Source organism: Dipodomys merriami, unplaced genomic scaffold (genome assembly GCF_024711535.1).
Source record: "Dipodomys merriami isolate MVZ:Mamm:240054 unplaced genomic scaffold, mDipMer1.0.p SCAF_961, whole genome shotgun sequence".
Lineage (NCBI taxonomy): Eukaryota > Metazoa > Chordata > Mammalia > Rodentia > Heteromyidae > Dipodomys > Dipodomys merriami.
In genome coordinates, this window is record NW_027206581.1 from 215978 (window position 1) to 240977 (window position 25000).

General features: G+C 53.1%; 1 protein-coding gene across 1 annotated transcript in view; it reads right to left on the reverse strand.

Annotated features, from left to right (window-relative positions):
- Positions 1-25000, reverse strand: part of LOC138821914 (anoctamin-2-like) — a 124892-nt gene that overhangs the window by 20970 nt on the left and 78922 nt on the right. Inside the window, 7 exon segments of the mRNA XM_070014362.1 lie at positions 1556-1701; positions 5353-5453; positions 5696-5753; positions 6806-6917; positions 15838-15934; positions 15936-16034; positions 17329-17400. Coding sequence (XP_069870463.1) covers positions 1556-1701; positions 5353-5453; positions 5696-5753; positions 6806-6917; positions 15838-15934; positions 15936-16034; positions 17329-17400 — 685 coding nt within the window.

The window sequence follows — 25000 nt, forward strand, 5'->3', positions numbered from 1 at the left end:
GGAGGAGAGGAGGAAGAGGAGGAAGAGAGGAGGAAGAGGAGGTGAGCAGGAAGAAAGAGGGAGGAGGAGGAGAGAGAGAAGGAGGGAGAGAGGGAGGAGGAGAGAGGAAGGAGGAGAGGGAGAAGGAAAGGAGGAGAAGAGGGGAGGAGGAAAGGGAGGAGGAGGCAAAGAGGAAGAGGAGGAGAAGAAGGAGGAGAGGAAAAAGAGCAGGAGAGAGGGAAGAGGAGAGACGGAGGAGGAGAGACGGAGGAGAGAAGAGGAGGAGGAGAGGAGGAAGAGGGAGGAGGAGGAGGAGGACAGGAAGAGGAGAGAGGGAGGAGGAGAAGAGAGAGGAGGAGGAAGAGGATAATCACACTGGACACCCCCTCCTCTCAGCTGCCCCCAGAGGTCACCCGGAGGGTTCCCTAGTGGAGCGGTGGGGTTGGGGAAAGCCCGGATGCTGCCCTGGGCATCAGTTACCAACAGGGCCCCTCGGGTGGGTGGACGCATGCGGGAGAGGAAAGGTCGGCAGAAAGCCAGGGCAGGGGGCTGACACGCCGGGGGGGGGGGGGGAAAGGCGCGTGGATCCCGGAGCGAGGGGAAGATGCTCCTGACGGGGCAGAGAGGAGGAAGAAGAGACAAGCATCCAGGCAGGCACCCATGGCTCCCGCCTGTCACCCCAGCCACTCAGGAGGCTGAGATCTGAGGATCGCGATTCAAGGCCAGCCCGGGCAGGAAAGGCCGTGAGATGCTGATCTCCAAATGAACCACCAGAAAAGCAGAAGCGGCGCTGTGGCTCACGTGGTAAAGCGCCAGCCTTGAGCACAAAAGCTCAGGGACAGCACCCAGGCCCCAAGTTCGAGCCTCAGGACCAGCATACACATACACACACACACACACATGCTCCATCGATAGAAAGCCACAGATGCTAGAAACCCACAGGGTGGGAAACGCATGGAGAAATGCAAGGGTAGGCTAAGCCCGGCCCGGAGATGAGAGTCTTGTGGACTTTCCCATCCAGGCCGGCTTGGGACCGCGACCCTCAGATCTCAGCCTCCTGATTCACTAGGATGACAGATGTGAGCCACCAACGCAACACTCACAGAATGGGTGCCACCTTCCCAGTCTACCCGACCCAGAAGCTTCTCCTGCTTTTCAATCTACAGCATTTTCCATCCTATCTTTTGTGTGTACGTGTGCGCCAGTCCTGGGGCTTGAACTCGGGGCCTGGGCGCTGTCCCTCAGCTCTTCAGCTCAAGGCTGGCGCTCTACCACTTTGAGCCACAGCGCCACTTCTGGTTTTCTGGTGGTTCACGGGAGATCAGAGTCTCACGGACTTTTCTACCCGGGGCTGACTTTGAACCGTGATCCTCAGATCTCAGCCTCCCGAGTAGCGGGGATGACAGGCGTGAGCTCCAAGATACTCAGCTCTGTCCTTCTCTTAACTTCCCTGCGGGTACTAAAAGCAAAAACCCACAAGTGAGCCTCAGCTCCCCAGTCCCTCCCTGTCCCTCCCCGCCCAGCCCCGGGTCTGAACTCCCGCCCAAGGGAAAAGAAAAGGGCCAGGGCCGCTTACTCATTTCCATGTACTCCGGGGTCAGCCCGGTGTAGGGCTCCAAGCTGTAGTCCAGGTCCCACTGCTCCGGCTGTTTGGAGTGGGCGGGGTCCATCTCTCCCCCTTCCGTCTCGTCTTTCAGCTTCCGAAAGAGTTTCTTCAGCTTCCTGGAAGGGGAACAAAGGGATCAGCCACTGAGATGTCTCCCCGAGGAGCAGGAGTTCTTCCCGCAGACAGAAGGGGTGAAAGGAAACGGTTCTAACCCCAGTGGGTCCTCGCTTATGATCATGAAAGGTTCAGGATCTCAGCCGGGTGAGACTCTGATCTCCCAGGAACCAGCAAAAAAACCAGAAGTGGCGCTGTGGCTCAAGTGGTAGAGCGCCCGCCTTGAGCTGAAGAGCTGAGGGACAGCGCCCAGGCCCCGAGTTCAAGACCCACGACCGACAACAACGACAACAAAAGAGGATAGGAACAGAAATCCACAAAGAGTTCCCTTGCGTGATCACGTGATCGTACCCACAAAGCTTTCCTTTCAGAGATGGCTCAGCCTTTATTAACACAAATCCACAAAGTCCCCGCGGACATGGATTTCAGAGGAACCTTCCAAACGATCTAAACCACAGATGGCCTGCTCGGAAAGCTTCAAACGATGATTCTGTCTGATGTACCTGCTCATTAAAATAACCCATTTGATGTCCCCTCCCCCTCCCACCGTCTGTCCCCGCCCAAGATTCCCTCCTTTCTGTCCCTTTAAATGACGGGTTCAGAGACTGTCTGGAAGGTTCTGAGCTTTTCCTTTTCCCTCTGCTCACTAGATCGCACACCAGGCCACTACTTTGAAGCCGTTCCTTACAGATCTGGCTCCCAGGTGGGGGAAGGTTGGGGTTGGGTGTGTGTGTGTGTGTGTGTGTGTGTGTGTGTGTGTGTGTGTGTGTGTGTGTGTGTGTGTGTGTGTGTGTAAGAATCGGGAGGTACTGACATTCTGCCAGCAGAAGCTCAGGTTTACATGCCTGTCCATCTCAAGGTCTAACCACAGGGGTTCTACCTGTAGGAGAAATCTGGTGTTTGTGGGGCCGCTGGTTAATTCACACCAAAATTCCCAGGACATCAGTGGCTGAGACATGAGGATCACAAGTTCGAGACCAGCTGTCAGTTGCTTTACATCAGAAGACGAGGGGACTTTATCTCAAACAATTCCCTTTTCAACAACTGCACGCCAATGGCTCATGCCTGTAAGTTCGGCCATGTAGGAGGCTGAGATCTGAAGATCGTAATTTGGAGGCAGGTAAACCTGTGAAACCTCTTATGTCCAATTAACTACCAAAAAGCCGGAAGTAGAACTGTGGTTCACGTGGGAGAACTCTAGCCTTGAGCAAAAGCAGCTCAGGAACAGCACCCCAGGCCCTGAATTCAAGCCTCACAACTGTCACGCACACACACACACACACACACACACACACACACACACACACACACACACACACACACACACACCAAAATTACCCTTGTACAAAAAAACCCATCTCTCTGGCTAGTAAAAAGCCCTATGCCCTGTTTGCTTCAATCGCCCCAGGAGCTAAACTTGAGATTAAATTATAGCAAAGAATTAGAATGTGGTATAACATGATTTTGTGGACTTCAAGCTCAGGTTCAAAGTGGAACTCGTGTATGTGTGTGTGTGTGTATGTGTGTGTGTGTGTGTGTACGTGCACACGCATGCACACCAGTCCTGTAGCTTGAACTCAGGGCCTGGCCACTGGTATTCTACTACCTGAACCACATCTCAAGCAGCTCATTGGAGATCAGAGTCTCACGGGCTTTCCTGCCCAGGCTGGCTTTGAACCGGGATCCTCAGATCTCAGCCTCCTGAGTCACTGGGATGACAGGCGTGAGCCACTGGCGCCCAGCACAAAGCATGGGCAGAGATGAATGCGACTTGTCCCCTGCTTGGCAAACTGCCGTGCCATGAGCGCCCCCCATCAAGCACACATGAGAAACATCCACCCCTCGAAGGCCGGTCCTCATGTGTCCGGGGCATCGGCCACGGGGCTGGTCCAGTGGACGGACGCTGGACGTGCCAACACAGATGCCCAGCTCCCGCCTCGCCCTGCAAGTCTGGGTGCGGGGAGGAGGGCTGAGTGGTCGACCAGATGCCCGAGGGGCCCCACAGCAGACGTAGCATGTGGGGCACAATCTGTCTGCCACGCTGTGCAGAGCATAGCAGGGACGCATTGGGGAGGCAGGTGACTTCACCACATGTGTGAAGAGGGAGGGCGGGGTTGGGGGACAGACGCTGCCCTCCCCAGCTGACCACACAGCTTCAAAAGGAGCCAGATGAGGCCTTGGTATCATCTGGGTGTCGCCGGGATGGGGGTCCCCAGCTGCCTGTCTGTGCTCCTGGAGAGCGAGAGCCATCTGCCTGGCTCACGGGCTTCACTTGATGATCTCCGGGTGCCTTGGAGTCCCAGACGCAGAGGGACACAGCAAAGCGTCTGAGACCGGAGTTCTGTGAGGTGGCGTCTAATTCCTTGAAGTAGAACTCATTGAGGAGGCTTTTCTTTAGCCGGGCGCCGGTGGCTCCCGCCTGTCATCCCAGCGACTCAGGAGGCTGAGATCTGAGGATCGTGGTTCAAAGCCAGCCTGGGACAGGAAAGTCCCTGAGACTCTGATCTCCAGTGAGCCACCAGAAAACCGGAAGTGGCGCTGTGGCTCAAGGGGTAGGGCGCCAGCCTTGAGTGAAAGAGCTCAGAGATGGCGCCCAGGCCCTGAGTTCAAGTCCCACGACCCAGAACAACAACAGCGAAAAAATATGGCGCGCATTGCGGCCTGGGCCGGCGGGCTCCTAACGCTGCCATTTTATTGGCTCTGGGTCCCCGAGAGGGTGGCCACAGATGGCTGAGCCGATGGCAAACAAAGCTTTGCCCGTGAGGAGAGTCAACGGAGGACAAATGCCCAACGCCACACGGAGAAGAGGCCCAGAGACCCTGGAAACCCTGATAAAAGTCTAGCCCTTCTAGGCTGACCCTGGTAACAGAGACAGATAGATAGACAGACAGACAGACAGACACAGAGACACAGAGAGACAAGGAGCAAGGGAGGGAGAGAGAGGGGAGAGAGAAAAGTTTATTATATAGGGATACCGATACCAAAGAAAGACGGAAAGAGAGAGACAGAAGAGTGTGTTACATACGAGACACCCATTTTACCAATCTCAGAGAGAAAGAGAGAGGGAAGTTCACTAATACAGGATGTCAGTCTGAGAGAGAGAGAGAGATCGTTACCTACAGTCCGCCCATCTCAAAGACAGAAGCAACGAGACAGAAATAGAGAGAAAAGTTCATTCCATATAGGATGTGAATCTAAGAAGGCGAGTTTGCTATGGAGGAGATGACAATCTCAGAGAGAGACACAGACAGACAGACAGAGTGGGAGAGAGAGGCATTCATTACAGACAGATGCCAATCTCCAAGACAGAGAGCGACAGAGACAGAAGGGTTTGTTACACCCAAGATGCCAATCTCACAGAGAGGGAGGAAGTGAGATTTTTACATACAGAATGCCAACCTCAAAGAGAGAGAGAGAAAGAGAGAGAGAAGTTCATGGCATATGAATCTGAGAGAGTTTGTTGGAGACACCCATCTGACAGAGAGAGAACAGAGAGAGAATTCATTATATCCAGAGCACCGATCTCAAAGAGAGAGAGAGAGAGTTCATTCCATATAGGCTGTCGATCTAAGAGAGAACCAGAGAGTTTGCTGTGAAGGAGACGCCAATCTCAGGGACCCAGCTCTGGGGGCGGGGGGGGGGTGATTACTTACGGGACCCCGATCTCGAAGATGTTGTTCTGGATCAGCTGTTTCCCCAACATGATGATGCTGAGCTGGATGCAGAGTTCCATGAGGCAGCCGCCCGGAGCACACTGTGGGGTGGGGGGGAGGGATGGGCGGTGAGGCCCGGAGAGGAGGCCTGGTGGGTGAGGCCGGGGAGGCCACGGGGAGGCCACGGTGGCGGGGAGGCCACGGGGTGGGGGTGGGGGGGTGGGGTCCCTGCACCCGGGCATTCCTGTGATGGGGGCTTGGGGGTGGGGCTGGACTGAGGGGGTTGGTTGTGCACCCCATAAACCTCCCGGCCAGACACCGAACACCAGGGAGCCCTACTGACCTCCTCCATCCGGTATCCGTCGAACACGTAGACGTAGCTTCCCGGCCTGCCCACAAACCTGAAATCACACCACGAGAGGAAGATGGAGCTGGGGGAGGGAGGGGGGGTGCTGGGCGGGGCTGAGGGCTGGCTGTCCATTACCCAGGGAGCAAAGGTCACACCCCGCCACCCCCGATTTTCAGGTCGCGGTGATCTGAACACCCAGGGTTTGCTGTGGGTCTGTGGGGATGGGGTATACACATTCCTCCTTATTATTATTTCTTTTGTTGTTGTTATTATTATTATTTTTGTCAGTCCCGGGGCTTGAACTCGGGGCCTGGGCGCTGTCCCTCAGCTCTTCAGCTCAAGGATGGCGCTCTACCACTTTGAGCCACAGCGCCACTTCTGGTTTTCTGGTGGTTCATGGGAGATCAGAGTCTCAAGGACTTTCCTGCCCAGGCTGGCTTTGAACCGTAATCCTCAGATCTCAGCCTCCTGAGTAGCTAGAATGACAGGCGTGAGCCACCAGCATCTGGCTTTATTATTATTATTATTGCTGTTGTTGTTGTTTTTACCCATATCCCCAGCCCTGTCACTTTAGTGAGTTTTCTGAACCAGCCTTGTGCTTTTTGACTGGGGTCAGAGGACATTCGGACCACGATCCTCCTATCTACGGAGAAGCCGGGATGACAGACAGGAGCCCCACGCCCAGTAGTGGCTGCGTGGCTCCTTTCTCTGGTTCACAGCCCACGTTTTGACTTATCCCCGCCCCCTTGCCCCAAGAATGAAGGACTGACAAGCAGAGAGACCCTAAGACCGGAAGAGGAAGGGATCTGGGGCTCTTCTGAGTCACAGAACCCCCAGCTGGTGGCTGCGTGAAATGCCGGCTGTGGAGATGACACCTTGAATCTCGGACATCAGCATCGACTCGTTGTGATACGAGGCCTCAGAGCCGCTGGCTTCTGGACCTCAACTTCCCACCGGCCTCATCGATTCTTCTAACATTCCCTTGAGGGCCCGGGGTCGGGGTCGGGGAGGTTGTTGAGTCCCTGTGCTGTGTATTTTAGAGCTGAAGCTACCAGCCCCACCCCATCGGGGTCTTAAATGCCGGGTGCTTTGGCTCCGCCGTACCTGCCCTTGAAGAAAGCCACATAGAAGATGGGAGAGTAGGCATTAACAAACTTCAGCAGGAAGGCTTTGAGGATCAGACGCTCTTCGAACGTCTGCTCGGTCTTGGGAACCTCTACACAAGGAGAAACAAAGCCCTGGTGAGATTCTTCCCCAGGCCTGTCTCCCCGTGACATCTGGGGGGTTGGAACCATTAAAAAATAATAATAGTAAAAGTCATTATTGTCTGTCAGTGGTTGTACCGAAAGAAGGAGTTGATGAACGCGATACTTCTGGATCCACGCCCCCCCCCTTCTTGTCCGCCCCTCCCCACTCTCTTCTCGGTTTTCTTGTGGGATGGACACTGGGTTCTGGACTGCATTTCCTCCCTCTTCTCTCCCCTCCATCCGTCCACCCCTCTCCCCCCAACCCCACCTCACCCTTTTCGAGTCCCTGACTTCTGACCGGTGCTGGGCTTTGACTTTGGCTTTCTAAGGAGTGACCACTAGGTGAGTTCTTCCTTGAATCTACCGACTTCAGTGTGTTTCTCTAAGAGCCTCTTTGTCTTTCAATGTAATCCCAAAGAGAAGAAATGAATGTCTAAGTGGGTAAATGAGACCTGGTAAGTGCACAAATGACCAAGTGAGTGGGTGAATATGTGAATAAAATCACCTATAAAATAAGTGACTAATAAATGAATGAAATCACACTGGGAAGAAGGAAAAAGTCCTGCTCCTACGGTAAAAATTCCTGTCATATTTCTTTTATCGTTGTTTTAGTTATTGTTGGTGGTGGTGGGTCTTGAACTCAGGGCCTGGGCGCTGTCCCTCAGCTCTTCAGTTCAAGGCTGGCACTCTACCACTTGAGCCACAGCACCACTTCCGGTTTTCTGGTGGTTCCTTGGAGATCAGAGTCTCACGGACTTTCCTGCCTGGGCTGGTTTTGAACCGTGATCCTCGGATCTCAGTCTCCTGAGAATCGAGGATGACAGGCGGGAGCCACCTGTTGCCAGCTCCTGTCATATTTCAGGTCCTTGGGATGGGCTCAGCTCTCCTGGGGGAAAGGAAGAGGATGGATGCTGAGTGTAAGTCTAAGACCCAAGAGAGATTTGAACCAGTGTAGTTGGGGAGCAGTGGGAGGAGGAGGGTGCGTGGGCCAAGAGGAAGATATGGCCACTGAGCCAAACGAGAGACAAGGCAGAGATACCCAGGGAAAAGTTTCACAAACTTCTACAGCAAAACCCTATTTACTACTCATTGCTAACCTATGTGGCGGAAGCCACTCCGGACATCACCTTTACACTAAAAACAAACTTAAAAAACATGAAAAACCAAACCATATTTCCTTCTCCATTAATCCTCAGTCAAGATCGAGTGGAAGAATTCTGCATTCACCCTTGGGTGATGAGCTAACCGGGCACAGACAGAGGGTCTGTACGTGGGGCCCTGTGTTACCTAGGTTATACACGCAGTAGATGCAGAGAGAGAGAAAGAGACAGAGACAGAGAGGATGGAGGGGGAAGAGGAGGGGAGAAAGTAAGAAGGAAAAGAGGGAGGGAAGGAGGAAGGGAAAGATGGAAAGAAAACCTGTTCGATGCAATACTTTGAAAAAGGAAGAAGAAGGCAGAGGAGGAGGAGGAGGAGGAGGAGGAGGAAGAGGAGGAGGAGGAGGAGGAGGAAGAGGAGGAGGAGGAAGAGGAGGAGGAGGAGGGAAGAGGAGGAGGAGGAGGAGGAGGAAGAGGAGGAGGAGGAGGAGGAAGAGGAGGAAGAGGAGGAGGAGGAGGAGGAAGTGGAGGAGGAGGGGGAGGAGGAGGAGGAAGAAGAGGAGGAGGAGGAGGAAGAGGAGGAGGAGGAGGAGGAGGAAGAAGAGGAGGAGGAGGAGGAGGAAGAGGAGGAGGAGGAGGAGGAAGAGGAGGAGGAAGAGGAGGAAGAGGAGGAGGAAGAGGAGGAGGAAGAGGAGGGAGGAAGAGGAGGAGGAAGAGGAGGAGGAAGAGAAGGAGGAGGAGGAGGAGGAAGAGGAGGAGGAGGAGGAGGAGGAGGAGGAGGAGGAGGAGGAAAAGAAGAATTATTTGCGCCCCTGCTCAGCATGCCAAAGGCATAACATTCAAAAGTAACTTAACCATAACTCATCCCTTTAAAATATCCGCCCCCAACCCGGGTAAGAAAATTAAAACAAATGTCAGGTACAAAATAAATGATCAGGTCCCAGGGCCTGAAAACTTGGGGGGGGGAGCTTATCTGGAAAGACCCCCGTGAGGGGTTAGGGTGAGGTGCTGGGCTTCCTGTCTGTGACCCCCTTAGAACTACCCGTCCTCATCTTCTGCTCCCTCCAGAAACGCGCCCTACGCCTCCCCCCTCCACCTCCCCGGTTCTCTAAAGCGCTGCTCTTAGAACTTCTTCGCAGCGGCGTCTGGAAGTGAATTGGATGCCCCCGCCCCACACAGCCCGCTTCCTCCACTCTGATAAATCACACGGCCGGCCGTTATTTATTAGCTCTGTTTCTGAAAGCAGCCGGGGCCTGAGCTTTTAGGGCCGCGCGCCACCATAAATAATGAGCATTTCCAATAAACAATCTACCGCCGCCCGCCGGATGGGCCGCTCAATCAAAACGCCGCGTCCTCCGACCGCCGGGAAGAACTGTCCGTGTGTCCTCTGGTGCCTTTGGCTGGGCCCTTTGGGAGAGGGAAGGTTTGGGGGAGGGGGAGGAGGTGGGGGAGGAATGGAGCTTTGGGGGTACTGAGGGATGTGGGGGGGGGGAGAGACCTTTGGATCTCTTTTGGAAGCTGGGCTATGCGTCGGAGGGGTGAGTTCATGGGGAGTTGGGGGAGAGAAAGGGAGAGAGGAAGGGTAGGTGAACACAGACCTGAAATTCCATGTCCACGGGTGACACAACTCGAGAGGAGGGATGGGGTGGGGAGAGATGGGGGAGAAGGAGGGAAGAGACCACACCGGAGACGAACGACAAGATAATTTTTTTTAAGTAAAATAGAATTAGAAAGAAAAACAGAGTCAGGTCCCCCCCCCCCGGGACCTTTGTCCGTCTGTCACTGTGGCTGGAAATATGGAAGAGATGGCATGGGATTGGGCCAATGCCCGTGGGTCACCCACGGCCATCTGTGTGTCAAGATCCTCCCCACACACACACACACACAAGATCGCAACCCCTGGAGTTCGAATTTTGGTCCCTGTGAAGCCACCATCCAGCGTTCTGTGGTTGTGCCGAACTTCCAACACATATCCTTTGACTCCATCGCCAGCACTATGGAAGGAGAGCGGCGATGGAAAGAGTTTGACTGGCTGGCGGCCACGCCCCACCGCCCCTGACCCCTGCCAGCCATCCACCTCCCAGACTGAGCCTCAGAGGGGTGACCGGAGACCCCGAAGGGCTCACCTCCCCGAATCCCTTCAGAACCAAAGGCTGGCCACGTGACATTTCTTCTTTTATTTTCTTTAAAAAAAAAATCTATATTTTTGTTCTGGTCCTGGGGTTGTCCCTGAGCTTCTTGGGGCTTTTTTTTTGCTCAAGACTGGCGCTCTACCATGTGAGCCACACCTCCAGTCTCTGGCTTTTTGGTGGTTAATTGGAGATTACAGTCTCCCCGGAGTGGCTTTGTGCCTGGGTCCTCAGAGCTCAGCCTCCTGAGTAGCTAGGACGGTAGGTGTGAGCCACCGGCATCGGCCAACTGCACCCCTTCTTCTTTTGAGCATTAAACTTTGGTTGCACTCTGTCATGAAAAACAATGCTTATAGCTGGGTTCCGGGGGCTCACGCCCGTCATCCTAGCTACTCAGGAGGCTGAGATCTGAGGATCGCGGTTCAAAGCCAGCCCAGGCAGGAAAGTCTGTGAGAATCCTCAGCGCCCTTTTCTAATCACACAAAGCAGCGTAGCCAGCCTCGGGGTACGGGTCTGGAAAAAGCCTTTTACGGCCCGGCTGGCTGACCAGACAAGGTGGGGAGCTGCCTAAATGTATTTCCGCTGGGGCAGGCCTGGCTGGGACAGGGACAGAAGCAGGGGAATATGGACCCTGGGTCTAAGTGGCTCCATCTTGTCCTCACTACCATCTTGGCATCATATTGGGTGACGGGGGCCACTTGCTTTGCTTCTGTAAACACTTGCGCTAGGATTCCTTCCCTTGTACCGATCGTGTAGGTTTTGCCTTTATAAGCTTTGTTACTAGTTGCATTCGGGGCTCTGATTTTTTTGGGGGGGGCGGGACAGGGAGTACATGAGTATTCCCTCAGTCACCAGCTTTGTAATCAACCCCCCCACCCCACAACTCGGCCTCCCATGGAATGATGCTCCTTCTCTCCCTCCCACCGATCAAATTCCCCTTATAACACCTAGAAGGTCTGAGGCCAAGAGTTCTCTCTCTCTCTCTCTCTCTCTCTCTCTCTCTCTCTCTCTCTCTCTCTCTCTCTCTCTCTCTCTCTCTGCTTCTCTCTGGGGACTAGCAAACTTTTAACCCACAGCAGTGTTTTCTGCCAGTCCAACCAGCCAGTCCCGTTAGGGGGAGGGGGAGGGTGGGAATGAATGGGGTGGGAGGGACTGTGTGGGCCTGGGGTCCAATGCCCATGCCCCGGGGAAGGGTCACCCTCCCCCAGGAAAGCCAATCAGCTGGGTGGTTGGACAGTGGGCACATGCGTGACCTCTGTCACTAGCTGTGAGTACCCCAACCCTTCCTGGTGGAGGTCCTGAGATACTCTGGGAACCCCCGTGACAAGCATCCCTGGCCGGGCCAGTGGCTCATGCCTGTTCATCCTAGCCGCCCAGGAGGCTGGGATCTGAGGATCATGGTTCGAAGCCAGGCTGGGCGGGAAAGTCCGTGAGACTCTTTTCTCCAATCAAGCATCATAAGTCAACGTGGATCCGTGGCTCAAAGTGGTAAAGCAAAAGCAGCTCAGGGACAGCGCCCAGGCCCTAATCCAGAATCACTGGTTTGTTGAGATAGTGCTCGGGGAGCATTTTGTTCCAGAGAACAAAGGAAGGATCTTAAAAGAACCGAGCTGTTATAAGAATTCCAAGAACCACTGGAGTCACACAAAAATAAAGAGCTGTTGACCCAACAAGGCAAATTTACTTCTGCAGCCAGGTGCTGGTGGTTCACGCCTGTCATCCTAGCTACTCAGGAGGCTGAGATCTGAGGATGGCGGTTCAAAGCCAGCCCGGGCAGGAGAGACCGTGAGACTCCTATCTCCAATAAATCACCAGAAAACCAGAAGTGGCGCTGTGGCTCAAGTGGTAGAGCGCTCGCCTTGAGCTGAAGAGCTGAGGGACAGCGCCCAGGCCCAGAGTTCAAGCCCCACGACTGACAAAAAAAAAAAAAAATTTACTTCTGCAAAGATCGGTACCGCTATCGGCCAGAACTCCAGCCAGCAAGCACACAGGGCGGGCCACTCCCCTATTTATACCTAACACCTTGGGCCCTGCCCCTCTGCCCTGATTGGCTGAGCTCAGGTTCTTGACCTGCTTGTGATTGGCTAGTTTGAACAAGGTGAGATGTATTTACACAGTGTGACCATTAAAACACTTTGAAATAAGATGAACAGTACACGAACCATACCACCCCCTCTGCCATTTCCAGAACAATCTGAGGGGTGTCTTAATTCCATCTTGGAAAAAAAAAAAAAAACAGCTTAAGACAAAACCTCACACTTCAAAAACCCTCCCTTTTATCCTAAAACCGTACCTCTGTGTGTGTGCATGTGTGTGCGCACACGTGTGCATGTGTATGTGCATGTGTGTGCATGTGTGTGCGTACATGTGTGTGTGCGCGTGTATGTGCGTTTGTGTGCACGCATGCATGCATGTGTGTGTGCGTGTGTGTGTGTGTGTGTGTGTGCGTGTGTGTGTGCACACCCCATTCCTCTTTTCCTTAGCAGAATAATCCAGGAGAGCCAAGGCCCAACGCAGTCACTTTCCGGCCCACCACTTCCTTAGGAAAGACCGATTTTCCTCGCACAAAGGAAGCGAGCCTTGAGCCGGTCAGCTGATTGTCTGGTGTTGTAGCCTCCCTCCGTAGCTGAACCCCCTCCCACGTGTGTGGGTGTCGGGGGGTCACACTGCCCTGCCCAGCTCTCGCTTGCTTGCTCCTCACGCACGTGAGATCGCTTTGTATAACCAGCACCTTGAGGGATGGACAGATCCCTGGGACGGAAGATGGCCCTCGTTTACTCTCAGCCTGGATCCGCCCTGGGTGGCTGCACCCCGGGGGGGGGATTGTTACCCTGGGGCTCCCTCTCCAAAGCCCCATCTGCTTCCTGAGACACCCCTAGTTTCCCCTACCCTCCCTGCTTCACCGGTGCTGTCTCCAGAAGCTCAGCAGGCTTTGAACCCCAAAACCACGCTCACTTAGCAGCCCGGCTGACAGATGTGGGCCGTCCATCTCGCTCTCTCGGGAAAATGGACACCGTTTTTGGAACAGAGACGGACTTCAAACATAGTTCCGATGCCCGAGGCCCACCGAGGTATGCTATTAGGAAACGGGGCGTCCATGAACACCGCCTCCCCCCGCCCCCCCAATCCCTGCAGGAAACAACTTGGCCAACTTCTCGAGGGGTTTTTATTTTTATTGGCACCAGCTGTTTGCACCTGCTGGGAGCAACAGGGAGGCAATGGCTTCCTGGGCTCTTAGGAGATCTGGGGCAGGAAGCCAAACGGGTATTAACCCAGCGTGAGAATGGCCAAGGCAAAGCCCCCCACCCCCACCCCAGAGCCTGACAGACATCGCATGCCATTAGGCGGTGACGTGATCCAGAGTTTTGTGTCCCCCGGGGAGCTTGTGGGACACCCCCTCCTCCCCCCCCCCGAAAACCAGGCCTCTTGCCTGCAGCTGTGTTGGTCATGGGTACAAGGAAGGGGGGAGGGGGAGCCTCCTGGGGTAACTTCTGCCAGCCTGGGCAGAAAGACCGACCGGGAGATCAGAGAGACTCCGATCTCCAGGAAAACAGCAAAAAACAAAAGCCAGAAGTGGAGCTGTGGCTCACGTGGTAGAGCGCCAGCTACCAGCTTTGAGTGAAAAGGCTCAGGGACGGCATCCAGGCCCTGCGTTTAATCCCTGGCACCAATAAAGGAAAATAAACTACGAGAGACAGAGTTGTTCTTGTACCTGGCTGGCCAACGTGGTGGGGAACTGATTGCTGGCAATATGGCCACACCGATCCACACACATTCCAGTGTGTGTGTGTGTGTGTGTGTGTGTGTGTGTGTGTGTGTGTGTGAGTGTGCCAGTCCTAAGGCTTGAACTCAAGGCCTGGGCGCTGTCCCTGAACTTTTGTGCTCCAGGCTGGCGCTCTACCCCTTGAGCCACACAGCGCCACTTCCGGTTTCCTGGTGGTTCCTTGGAGATCAGAGTCTCATGGACTTTCCTGCCCAGGCTGGCTTTGAACCTCGATCCTCAGATCTCAGCCCCCTGAGGGATGATTGCTGCTCCCGACGGAAGCGTCTGGAAGCTGCCCATGGCCCACCAGTGCTGGGGGGCCAGACAGGGCATCTGGATCCGGGCCAGTCTGTGTATGACGGAGAGACAGAGGAGACACCAGACAACGCAGAGTGACCACACCCGCCGAGTACTTCCTCCAAGGCCTGGTCCTGTCTGTCTCTCCACCAAGTGTCACCCAGCCCTCCTCCCCCGTGTCTTCCCCCATCCAGAGAGCTGTGATTTCCCCTCCCTGCTGAATTCCCACCGTGTTCCCCCTCCCCCTGCCCTCACTGGGCCCTCAGAAAATCTCTAACGGCACCAAGGATCCCATAAAGCCTACGACCCAATCCGTGGGATCACAGTCCTTGCCGATCCACCCCCCCCCCCCCACCCATAAAGCCAGGAAGGGAGACACATATATATGTGTCTCATGTGTAAATGCCCAGGGGGAAAAAAATCCAGAACTGTGGCTCTGGAGGGAGAATCTGCCTGGTTGGGTGTAGAAGTCCAAAGCGAGGGGTCACTCTGGGAACCCCAGGATGGAGGCCACCCCGAACCCCTGGTTCCCAGCGGAAGGCTGAGGGAATTTCTCTCACCCCGTCTTTGGACAGTCCAGTTTCTAACTGGTCAGCGCGTGGACACCGCCATCATCATGAACTCAACACCTCTCTCCCCAGAGCCAGAAATGGGGCGGGTGGGGGGGGTCATCTCAGACTTGAGAAAATAAAGGGGGGTCCACTGGGGGTCCATCCAGAATCACAGCAAGGGAGAAGATCTCCGACTGGCCCTCCTCTCCCACCCCCTCCCTCCGCCCCATCTCATGGACACAGATGTCAGGGCGCTCAAATGACGCTTGTGTCTGAAATTGGGGGCCCCCCCCGGGCATTGTTTCTCACTGGACAAAGTCTGATTTTTTTTTCCCCCTTTGAAGTCTGCACAGTCACTGGGGGGAATGTGAGAATTTTCTAGGCTAGATAAGACCTTCGGGGCTCAAGTATCAAGAGGCTCTTGATGGGGGTGGCTGGGCCGGGAAAAGGAGGAAGCAAATGTTATGGTTTATTACTCCTCCCGCCCCCCCCCCCCCCAGGAAGCGGTAACTCTGTCTCACGAGCTGAGCTACAAAATAAGAGACCCACCGGCGGGTGGCTCACCCCTGCCATCCGGGAGGCTGAGACCTGAGGATGGAGGTTTGAAGCCAGCCCGGGCAGGAAAGTCCACGAGACTCCGATCTCTAAGGAACCAACCACCAGAAAACCGGAAGTGGTGCTGTGGCTCAAGGGGTAGAGCGCCTGCCTTGAGGAGGGAGGGGGGAGGAGATCAGGGGCAGTGCCCAGGCCCTGAGTTCAAGCCCCGTGACGGACCGTAAACAACCCCCAAATGAATAGAAGTAGTGGCTGATAAGTGTGAGATCCCTGTCGTCTAAGACAACCAGAGACCAGAGGGCTGAGGGCTGAGGCTTGGGACCAGCAGAGTGCACGGACATACTAATTCCTCACTTTTTCGGCTCCAACACGCTGCACGCCACACATCCTGTTCCCGGTGCTTCTTTTCTATTTGCGTCTTCGCCACCCAACCCCGCCAGGAAGAACTAGGGGTGGGGGGAGGCAGGGGAGGGGGGGACGGGGTGCCGATTCCGTACCGATTTTGGTGAGCCACTTGGCCACGGCGCCGTAGATCTCGTCCAGGATGAGGATGACCACGAGGTTGATGATGACGGCCGTGGCGGTCACCGTGACCCCGCACGTTGGAGCGCGTGGCCTTGTTGAGGGACAGAGCGGCCGCCATGGTGATGCGGTACACGATGACCCCGAAGACGATGGAGAACGTCAGGGCGATCTGGCAGGGAAGACGGGAGAGGCCGTGACCGAGCGCGCCATTATTGAGCACCCACGGTGTCCCGTCACTGGGCCCACCTGGAGCGCCTGGTCTGTCCTTGAGCCATTACGGAGCGCCAATTGGTCGGCAAAAAGCTACACTGGAGGCGTGGCACATGCGGTAATGTACCTCGCCAAGCAAATAAGCTGAGCAACCCCAGGATACCGACAAAAACCACCACCGCCACAACCAAATCCTTTTCATGGCAAACCCGATCCTGTCTGAAGCGCTCTGAGGTAATTACCAGCTCTTGGGAAACTGATCATCCTCAAGAAATCTCATACAGATGGGTAAGTTAATGCCTTTAGTTTGGCTCTCTTGTTGGTCACTAACTTTCACTAACACAGCTGAGTGTTATACACACACACACACACACACACACACACATTCTAAAGCCGGGCACTGGTAGCTCACACCTGTCATCCTAGCTACTCAGGAGGCTGAGATCTGAGGGTCACGGTTCAAAGCCAGCCCTGGGCAGGCAAGTCTGAGAGTCTTATCCCCAATTAATCACCAAAAACTGCAAGTGGAGCTGAGGTTCAAGGGGTAGAGCACCAGCCTTGAATGGAAGAAAAGCTCAGGGGCAGCGCCCAGGCCCTAAATTCAAACCCCCGGACCGGTGCCAAAAAACCATAAATAAGTTCTCCCAAACACAGAGATAAATATAGCAATGACTAAAGAACCAGGCTTAGAAAGCTGGGCACACACCTGTAATCCTAGCTACTCAGGAGGCTGACATTGGGAGAATCACGGTTTGAGGCCAGCTGGAGCCAAAAAGCTCATGAAGCCCAGCCCCCATTCACAACCAGTAAACGCAAAAACAAACCAGATTCAAAGGCCCCAGGGCCTGGGCGCTGTCCCTCAGCTCTTCAGCTCAAGGTGGGTGCTCTACCACTTGAGCCACAGCACCACTTCCGGTTTTCTGGCAGTTCATGGGAGATAAAGAGTCTCACGGGGACTTTCCTGCTCGGGCTGGCTTTGAACCGTGATCCTCAGATCTCAGCCTCCTGAGGAGCTGGGATGACTGGCGGGAGCCGCCGGCGCCCACCTCCTCCCTCTCTTGAGTTCTAGGCCTGGCAGTAGGGAAGGTCCTCTCTCACCACCTCTCCCTGGTCTACTAGCATCCGGTGTGTAGGATCACGGGCCTTCACCCTGACCCAGATCTTCCTGCATGTTATACGCTGTTACCCTCCCCAAATAGGCAGAGTAACACAGAACAAAGCCCCACGCCCACGGCCCCTGGGCAGGGAGTTACCATGAACAGGATGGACGCAAAGTTCATCAAGTAGCCAGGGAACCGGTCTTTCCAGGTCAGTTTGTCTTCATCCTGGTGGGAGAGACGAGAGGACAAGCGAGATCAGAAATAGGCGTTAGTGAATTTGCTCGCCACAACGCATAAATCTGCATGTCGTTAGCATCAGTCACTCTCTACAGCTTCAGTTCTAATACCCAGAATGCACTTGACTTATTTCCGCTTATTGATTGATGGATGGGGTCATTTGTGGGGCTTGAACTCGGGGCCTGGGCGCTGTCCCTCAGCTCTTCAGCTCAAGGCTGGCGCTCTACCACTTGAGCCACAGCGCCACTTCCGTTTTTCTGGTGGTTCATGGGAGATGGGAGTCTCACGGACTTTCCTGCCCAGGCTGGCTTTGAACTGCGATCCTCAGATCTCAGCCTCCTGAGTAGCCGGGATGACAGGTGGGAGCTGCCAGCACCCAGCCCGTGTCCCATTCTTTAAAACACACACACACACACACACACACACACACACACATACACACACACACACACACACACACACACACGCACGTGTAACATGTCCTGTTAAGTAGCTGTACACAGGGCTGCTGCTCCACAGGTGTGTTCTGGCTGGTGATCGTCTCTGGCTGTGAACAAGGTTGGTTTTAACGTCCGTCCACACACCCTGAGGCTCATGTCCCCAGTTCCAGGACAGGGCAGCCGGGTGGTGTCCGGCCTGCAGCAAGCACGCACGGAGCCCCGTTCCCGGTGTTTGTGCAGCAGGGCGGTGCGTGGCGGCAGGCCCTCGTTTTACGCCAGCAAATATCACACTGGTGCAGTGGCTGGGTTGGGGAGGAAGTTGGGGTTCACAGGAAATCAGAGCACCCCTGAATGCTTCCCGCCCGGCCCACGTGCCAACGCCACACTCCCATAGGCCACCAGGGCATTTCCTGCCTTTTGTTCTTCCTTTTCTCAGACGGATGATGACTTTGATTACCGCAGGTCCCTTCGCTGAACCAGTAGGAGTGTTGTTCTGTTTATTTTCCATGTGAAATACGCATCCACGCGTATGCTATGGGCATCTGGGTCTCTCAGACCCCTTCTCCCCATGACTGCTTGCCCTGATCTGTTTTCAGCTCTGAACTCCCATCTACCCCGCCGCACTCCTGGCCCACCAAGAGGGCTGTCTGGTCCTCTTGTAGAACCACAAGGTTTTGCCAGGGTATTTTTGCCTCCCTTCCTCCCTTCCTTCCTTCCTTCCTTCCTTCGTTCCTTCCTTCCTTCCTTCCTTCCTCCTTCCCTCCCTTCCTTCCTCCCTCCTTTCCTTCTCTCTTTCCCTTCCATCCCTCCCTTCCTTCCCTCCTTCCTTTCCTTTCTTTCCTCCTTCCTTCCTCCCTTCCCTCCTCCCTCCCTTCCCTTATCCCTCCCTCCTTCTTCCCTCCCTCCCTCCCTCCCTCCCTTCTTTCCTTCCTTCCTTCCTTCTTCCCTTCTTTCCTTCCCTCCCTTCCTTCCCTCCCTCCTTCCTTCCCTCTCTCCCTTCCTTCCTTCCTTCTTTCCTTCCTTCCTTCCTTCTTTCCTTCCTTCCTTCCTCCCTCCCTCCCTCTTTCCTTCCTTCTTTCTTTCCTTCCTTCCTTCCTTCTTAGGACTGTCCCGCAACCACGCCAGCCCGCACCACACGCTTCCTGGGAAATCTCCCCCAGCCAGAACCCGAGGGAGCTGGCTTTCCTGTGTGGCCCTGCCAGGTAAAGCCCTCAAGCGCAGGCAGCGGGGGCGGGGTTGGACTCTGTGGCTTGATTATGTCACTCACTCCTGCCTCGGTTTCCTTATCTGTGAACTCCTGTCCTCTGGAAAGTTATGAGGAATGTATATTATATATATAGTATAGTATATTGATATACAATTATACCATTAATTATATCATTAGTTAATTATATCAATTACACAATTCTTATGCTATAGTGTATAATTATGATATGTAATGTGTGATATGTATATAATTATATTAATTACCTTATAACTATATGATTCATATAATATATAATGCATGTAACATATATATGTTATATATTATAAGCATATAATAAATTATAAATTATAGGGCTGGGCAGGTGGCTCAGTGGTAGAGTGCTTGCTTTGCATGCATGAGGCCCTGGGTTCGATTCCTCAGCATCACATAAGCAGAAAAAGCTGGAAACGGCGCTGTGGCTCAAGGGGTAGAGCGCTCGCCTTGAGCTAAAGAGCTGAGGGACAGCGCCCAGGCCCTGAGTTCGAGCCCCAGGACCAACAAAATCAAAACAAAACAAATTATAAATTATATGTTATACATTATAAATATATAATAAATATGTATAAATGAGGTATATAAAATATATTTATATCATATTATATATATATTTATCATGTATTTAATATGATATATACTTTTAAATTTATAATAGATACAACAGATAATATATAATTTATATGATGTGATGGATTATATATTCTGTAATTACATAGAATATATAATATAAACTATAACTATATATTTTTGGGGGGGGGGTCTGGTCGTGGGGCCTGAACTCTGGTCCTGGGCGCTGTCCCTCAGCTCTTCAGCTCAAGGCTAGCGCTCTACCACTTGAGCCACAGCGCCACTTCTGGCTTTTTTCTTTTTGTTTATGTGGTGCTGAGGAATCGAACCCAGGGCCTCATGCATGCAAGGCAAGCGCTCTACCACTGAGCCACCTTCCCAGCTATAACTATATTTTTATATTATAATATACTGTATATTATGTTATAGGTAATTATATTTGTTTATATCACTGTATGTATGATACATCTAATCGAATCTATATTCTTCATATAGTCCTTGTACCCATGATGCTCTCACAGTAACAGGTTGTTGGGGTCCCAGTCTTAGGACCCCATTGGCGGCGGCGGTGGCTCGGGAGGCGGGTTTAGCGTGGAAAGGATGAAGGACCGACCTCTCCAGCCCCCTTCGCAGCTGACTCAGATGGGAGCTTCTCGTGGGCCTTGCAGGGACCCAGAGCCAGCCGTCCCCGGGACCTCATTTCTCAGCCAGCTGGTGCCGTCCCGTGGCGGCAGTTTGAGGTGTGCGTGGGAAGTGTGTGCGCAGGTGCGCGAGCAGGTGTCAAGGCTCTGAGCCACGGAGGCTCTGGGCGCCTTCCGGGCCCCGCTCTCCACACCGCTCCCGATCTCCATCTTTTTTTTTTTTCCATCATAATTCCACAACTTGCCAAACCTCTGCCACGGAACACAGCAACATTATGAAGTCTTGAACCGCCAGACGGCTCGGGCTTCACTTCAACCAGACACCTGGGAGCGGACATGATGTGATCCTCGCCCTGCTCTTCCTTCCTATTATTATTATTATTATTATTATTATTATTATTATTATTATTATTATTATTATTTGCCAGTCCTAGGGCTTGAACTCAGGGCCTGGGCGCTGTCCCTCAGCTCTTCAGCTCAAGGCTGGTGCTCTACCCACGTGAGCCACAGCGCCACTTCCGGTTTTCTGGTGGTTCACTGGAGATCAGAGTCTCATGGACTTTCCGGCCCAGGCTGGCTTTTGAACCGAGACCCTCAGATCTCAGCCTCCTGAGCAGCTGGGATGACAGGCAGGAGCCACCGACAAGCACCCAGGCCGGTTACAGGAGCCTCCTCCCTGGCTTCTCCCATGATCAAGAGGACTCCTCCCCCAGTGCTCCACCTGCCATCCACATCTGGCCTCTTGTGGAGGGGGAGGGGTTGAGATAGAAAGCAAGTGCAGAACCCCAGCTCTGTGGCCAGGACAGGGAGGGAGGGAGAGAGGGAGGAAGGAGAAGAGAGGAAGAAGGGAAGGAGGGGGAGGGAGGGAGGAAGGAAGGAAGGAAGGAAGGAAGGGAGGGAGGGAGGGAGGGAGGGAAGGAGGGAGGGAGGGAAGGAGAGGAAGGAAGGAAGGAAGGAAGAAGAGGAAGGAAGGAAGGGAGGGAAGGAGGGAGGGAGGGAGGGAGGGAGGGAGGAAGGAAGGAAGGAAGGAGGGAAGGAAGGAAGGAGGGAAGGAAGGAAGGAAGGAAGGAAGGAAGGGAGGGAGGGAGGGGAGGGAGGGAGGAAGGAAGGAAGGAAGGAAGGAAGGAAGGAAGGAAGGAAGGAAGGAAGGAAGGAGGGAGGAGGAGAGGGGAGAGAGGGGAGGGAGAGAAAGAAGAAATAATGAGAGTCAGGGAGGGAAGGAGAAGAAGAACATCTCTGGGCAAATGAAAGGCATAAGAGGGCAGACACCCTGCAGGACTTCCAGCTCCTCCCCCTCCCCCACCCCGTCTGCTCTGGGTCCTGTGTGCCCTGGATAATGGGAGCTGGCAGATCTGACAGGCAGCTCCCTGGGGCGGCCCAGGAGACGGGGCGGACGCTAATCGAGACCGACTTGGAACCCGCTCTCCCTGAGATGTGACAGGATCACTCAAGCTCAGCGTTCTGCAGGGCCGTCCAGCCCTGCCCGGCCTTGGCCCGGACCCTTCGGGCACCGGTGGGGTGGCTGGCACCAACCCCAGCTCAGGGGCCAAAGGCCAGCCTGGCGCACGGGGACCACGGCCTAACGGTGATCACCCCAGACACCCAGGAGGCTGAGATCTGAGGATCAAGGTTCAAGGCCAGCCTGGGCAGGAAAGTCTGTGAGACTCTGATCTCCCAGGAACCAGCAGAAAACCAGAAGTGGCACTGTGGCTCAAGCGGTCGAGCGCCCGCCTTGAGCTGAAGAGCTGAGGGACGGCGCCCAGGCCCAGAGATGGCCATGCATCTTGGGTTCTCAGCCTCGTGGCTGACCGGGGAACAGCCCCTGCCCCACACCTGCCCGCCCCGCTCCAGCTGAACCTTGGATCAGCCTCTACATGGATGAGACCCCCTGCGTTTGCACCCTGGAACCACATGCCCAAGTAAGTGGGGTTGTTGGATGTTTTCATGTGGAGTTGTGGAATGACCAAGCTGAAAAGAACCCTCAGATCCTTCTCTTCCAGCACACAGGCCCCCAAATAACAACTAATAATAGCCACGTTCCAGGTCATAATGCAGATCTCCAAGGTACCCCCACAAATATCAGAACCAAACGCGTCTACATCCTCTAACAACGCTAGGGAATGAGGGGTAATAGCCAAGAGGAAGAGGAAAAATGCCTTCCCCGATCCCACAGTCATGGAATCCATTAAAAGTATGAGCCTATGGAACTCAGAATGAGGAACTCATAAGAAGATTCTCCAGGGCGTTTTGTCATTTTGCTCATGGACACATGCGGGTTCCTTGGACGGTCCCTGGTACCTGAATACTTGTTGACTTAAAGGGGAAAAGAACAAATGAGTGAACTAAGGGATCAGACACCTGCATACTTCGAAGAGAAAAGAAATACCCGGGCGCCGGTGGCTCCCGCCTGTCATCCCAGCTACTCAGGAGGCTGAGATCTGAGGATCGAGGTTCAAAGCCAGCCTGGGCAGGAAAGTCCGTGAGACTCTTATCATCAATTAACCAACAAAAAGACGGAAGCAGAGGTGTGGCTCAAGTAGTAGAGCACCAGCCTTCTGCAAAAAAAAAAAAAAAAAGTAGCTCAGGGACAGCGTCCAGGCCCCAAGTTCAAGCCCCAGGATCGATAAACTGTCTGTCTGCCTCCCTGCCTCCCTGCCTGCCTGCCTGCTTGTCTACCTATTTATCTATCTACCTCTAGATAGATAGAGCTACATAGCTAGAAAGATGTATATATCTATATGTATATATGTGTGTGTATGTAGGTATATTTATGTGTATACATATATGTATAGATACATAGATACATAAATATATGTGTTAACATATACATACACTACATTTATATATATATATTTCTTGGGGGGGGGTCCGGTCTTGGGGCTTGAACTCTGGGTCTGGGCACTGTCCCTCAGCTCTTCAGCTCAAGGCTAGCGCTCTACCACTTGAGCCACAGCGCCACTTCCAGCTTTTTTCTTTTTGCTTATGTGGTGCTGAGGAATCAAACCCAGGGCCTCAGGCATGCAAGGCAAGCGCTCTACCACTGGGCCACCTTCCCAGCCCCGATTTTTATATATTTTATATATAGTTATATATGTAGTTATATATATACACCATGCACACACACACACGTGCGTGCACACACACACACACACACACACATGCACACACTAGACAGTTTTCTCAGCAAGTATCAGTTAACAATCTGGAACCAAAAACAAGTTGGAAATTCAAAGAACACAAACCCACGGGGGGGGGGGGGGGGGTTAAGTTAAAAATCAAACCACAGACCCCAGCCATTGTCCCAGACCTTTTGAAAACGACTTTTATCAAAGCCTAAAGAAATAAATAACCCTTCCTAATGCCTTCCAGAGAACAAGAAAGGAACGCGCCCAACTCACACCGTGCAACCTGTCCAGGTCTGGTGAGCAAATGGAAAGTCTTAGGCCGGGTTCATTAGTTAACGTAGACACGAAAACCTACATAAAACACCAAGCCACAAACTCGAGAACACCATGACCTGGATGGGTTTTGTTTTTTTTTAAAATCAGGAAGACATATATAATCTAATGTAAGGGTTTGATTGATGAAGTTCACGCCATACATACAGCGGTAGAAGCCACGTGACCGTTTTCAATCAATGCAGGAAAACCATTGCATGATTTAATTTAAATTATCCCAGAGAAACAGGACCACGTGGGAACGCTCTTTAATCTGATCAACGCTATCAACAAAGAAAACACAGCACGCGTCCTATTTATGGATAAAATATTCAAGGCATTTCCCTTTGAAATCTAACAATTAAGTTCAGGACGTCAACTGTGCACATTTCCACCCAACCCTGCATGAAAGATGCCCAGGAACAAGAAATGCAAGTAAAATGTAAGAACTGGAAAGAAAGACAAACGAAACGGTCATTTCTCGCAAGAAATGTGATTATCCACAAAGAAAATGTTAAGAGATTCTATACAGACTCCTGCCTGTCTGTGATGTTCTCTCTAGCCTATCTTCCTTCCTTCCTTCCTTCCTTCCTTCCTTCCTTCCTTCCTTCCTTCCTTCCTTCTTTCCTTCCTTTCTTCTTTCTTTCTTTTTTTTGGCAGTACTCAAGTTTAAAGTCAGGGCAGGCACTCTACCACTTGAACCATGCCACCAGCCCTTTTTTGCTTTCATTATTAAGATGGAATCTCACTATTCTTTTTTCTTTCTTTCTTTTCTTTTTTCTTTTTTTTTGTCAGTCATAGTGCTTGAACTCAGGGCCTGGGCGCTGTCCCTCAGCTCTTCAGCTCAAGGCTGGCGCTCTACCAGCTGAACCACAGTGCCACTTCTGGCTTTTTCTTTTCACTAGCCTGCTGATCATGATCTTTCCCACATCTACCTCTCGAGTCACTAGGATCACGGACTGCCAATCACTATAGCTGTTTCTTAGTACAGAAAGCATACTAATTCTTACAAAATACAGTAAACGGTATTTGCTTTGGGCACGGCTAATCTGGTAGTCCAATAAAGAAAGAACCAATTCTGGATGGATTCTAGGCCAATCGATGAACAGGAATAAAAACGGTTGTAGTACTGGAGAAATTGATAGATTCAATTTGCCTCAATAGTCAATACCAACCACTTTCCCCTTTAAGAGAAAATCCCTGAGTTTTGGAAGCAATTCTAGATGAATTCTAGACCAATCAACTCTTCCTAAATGAAAA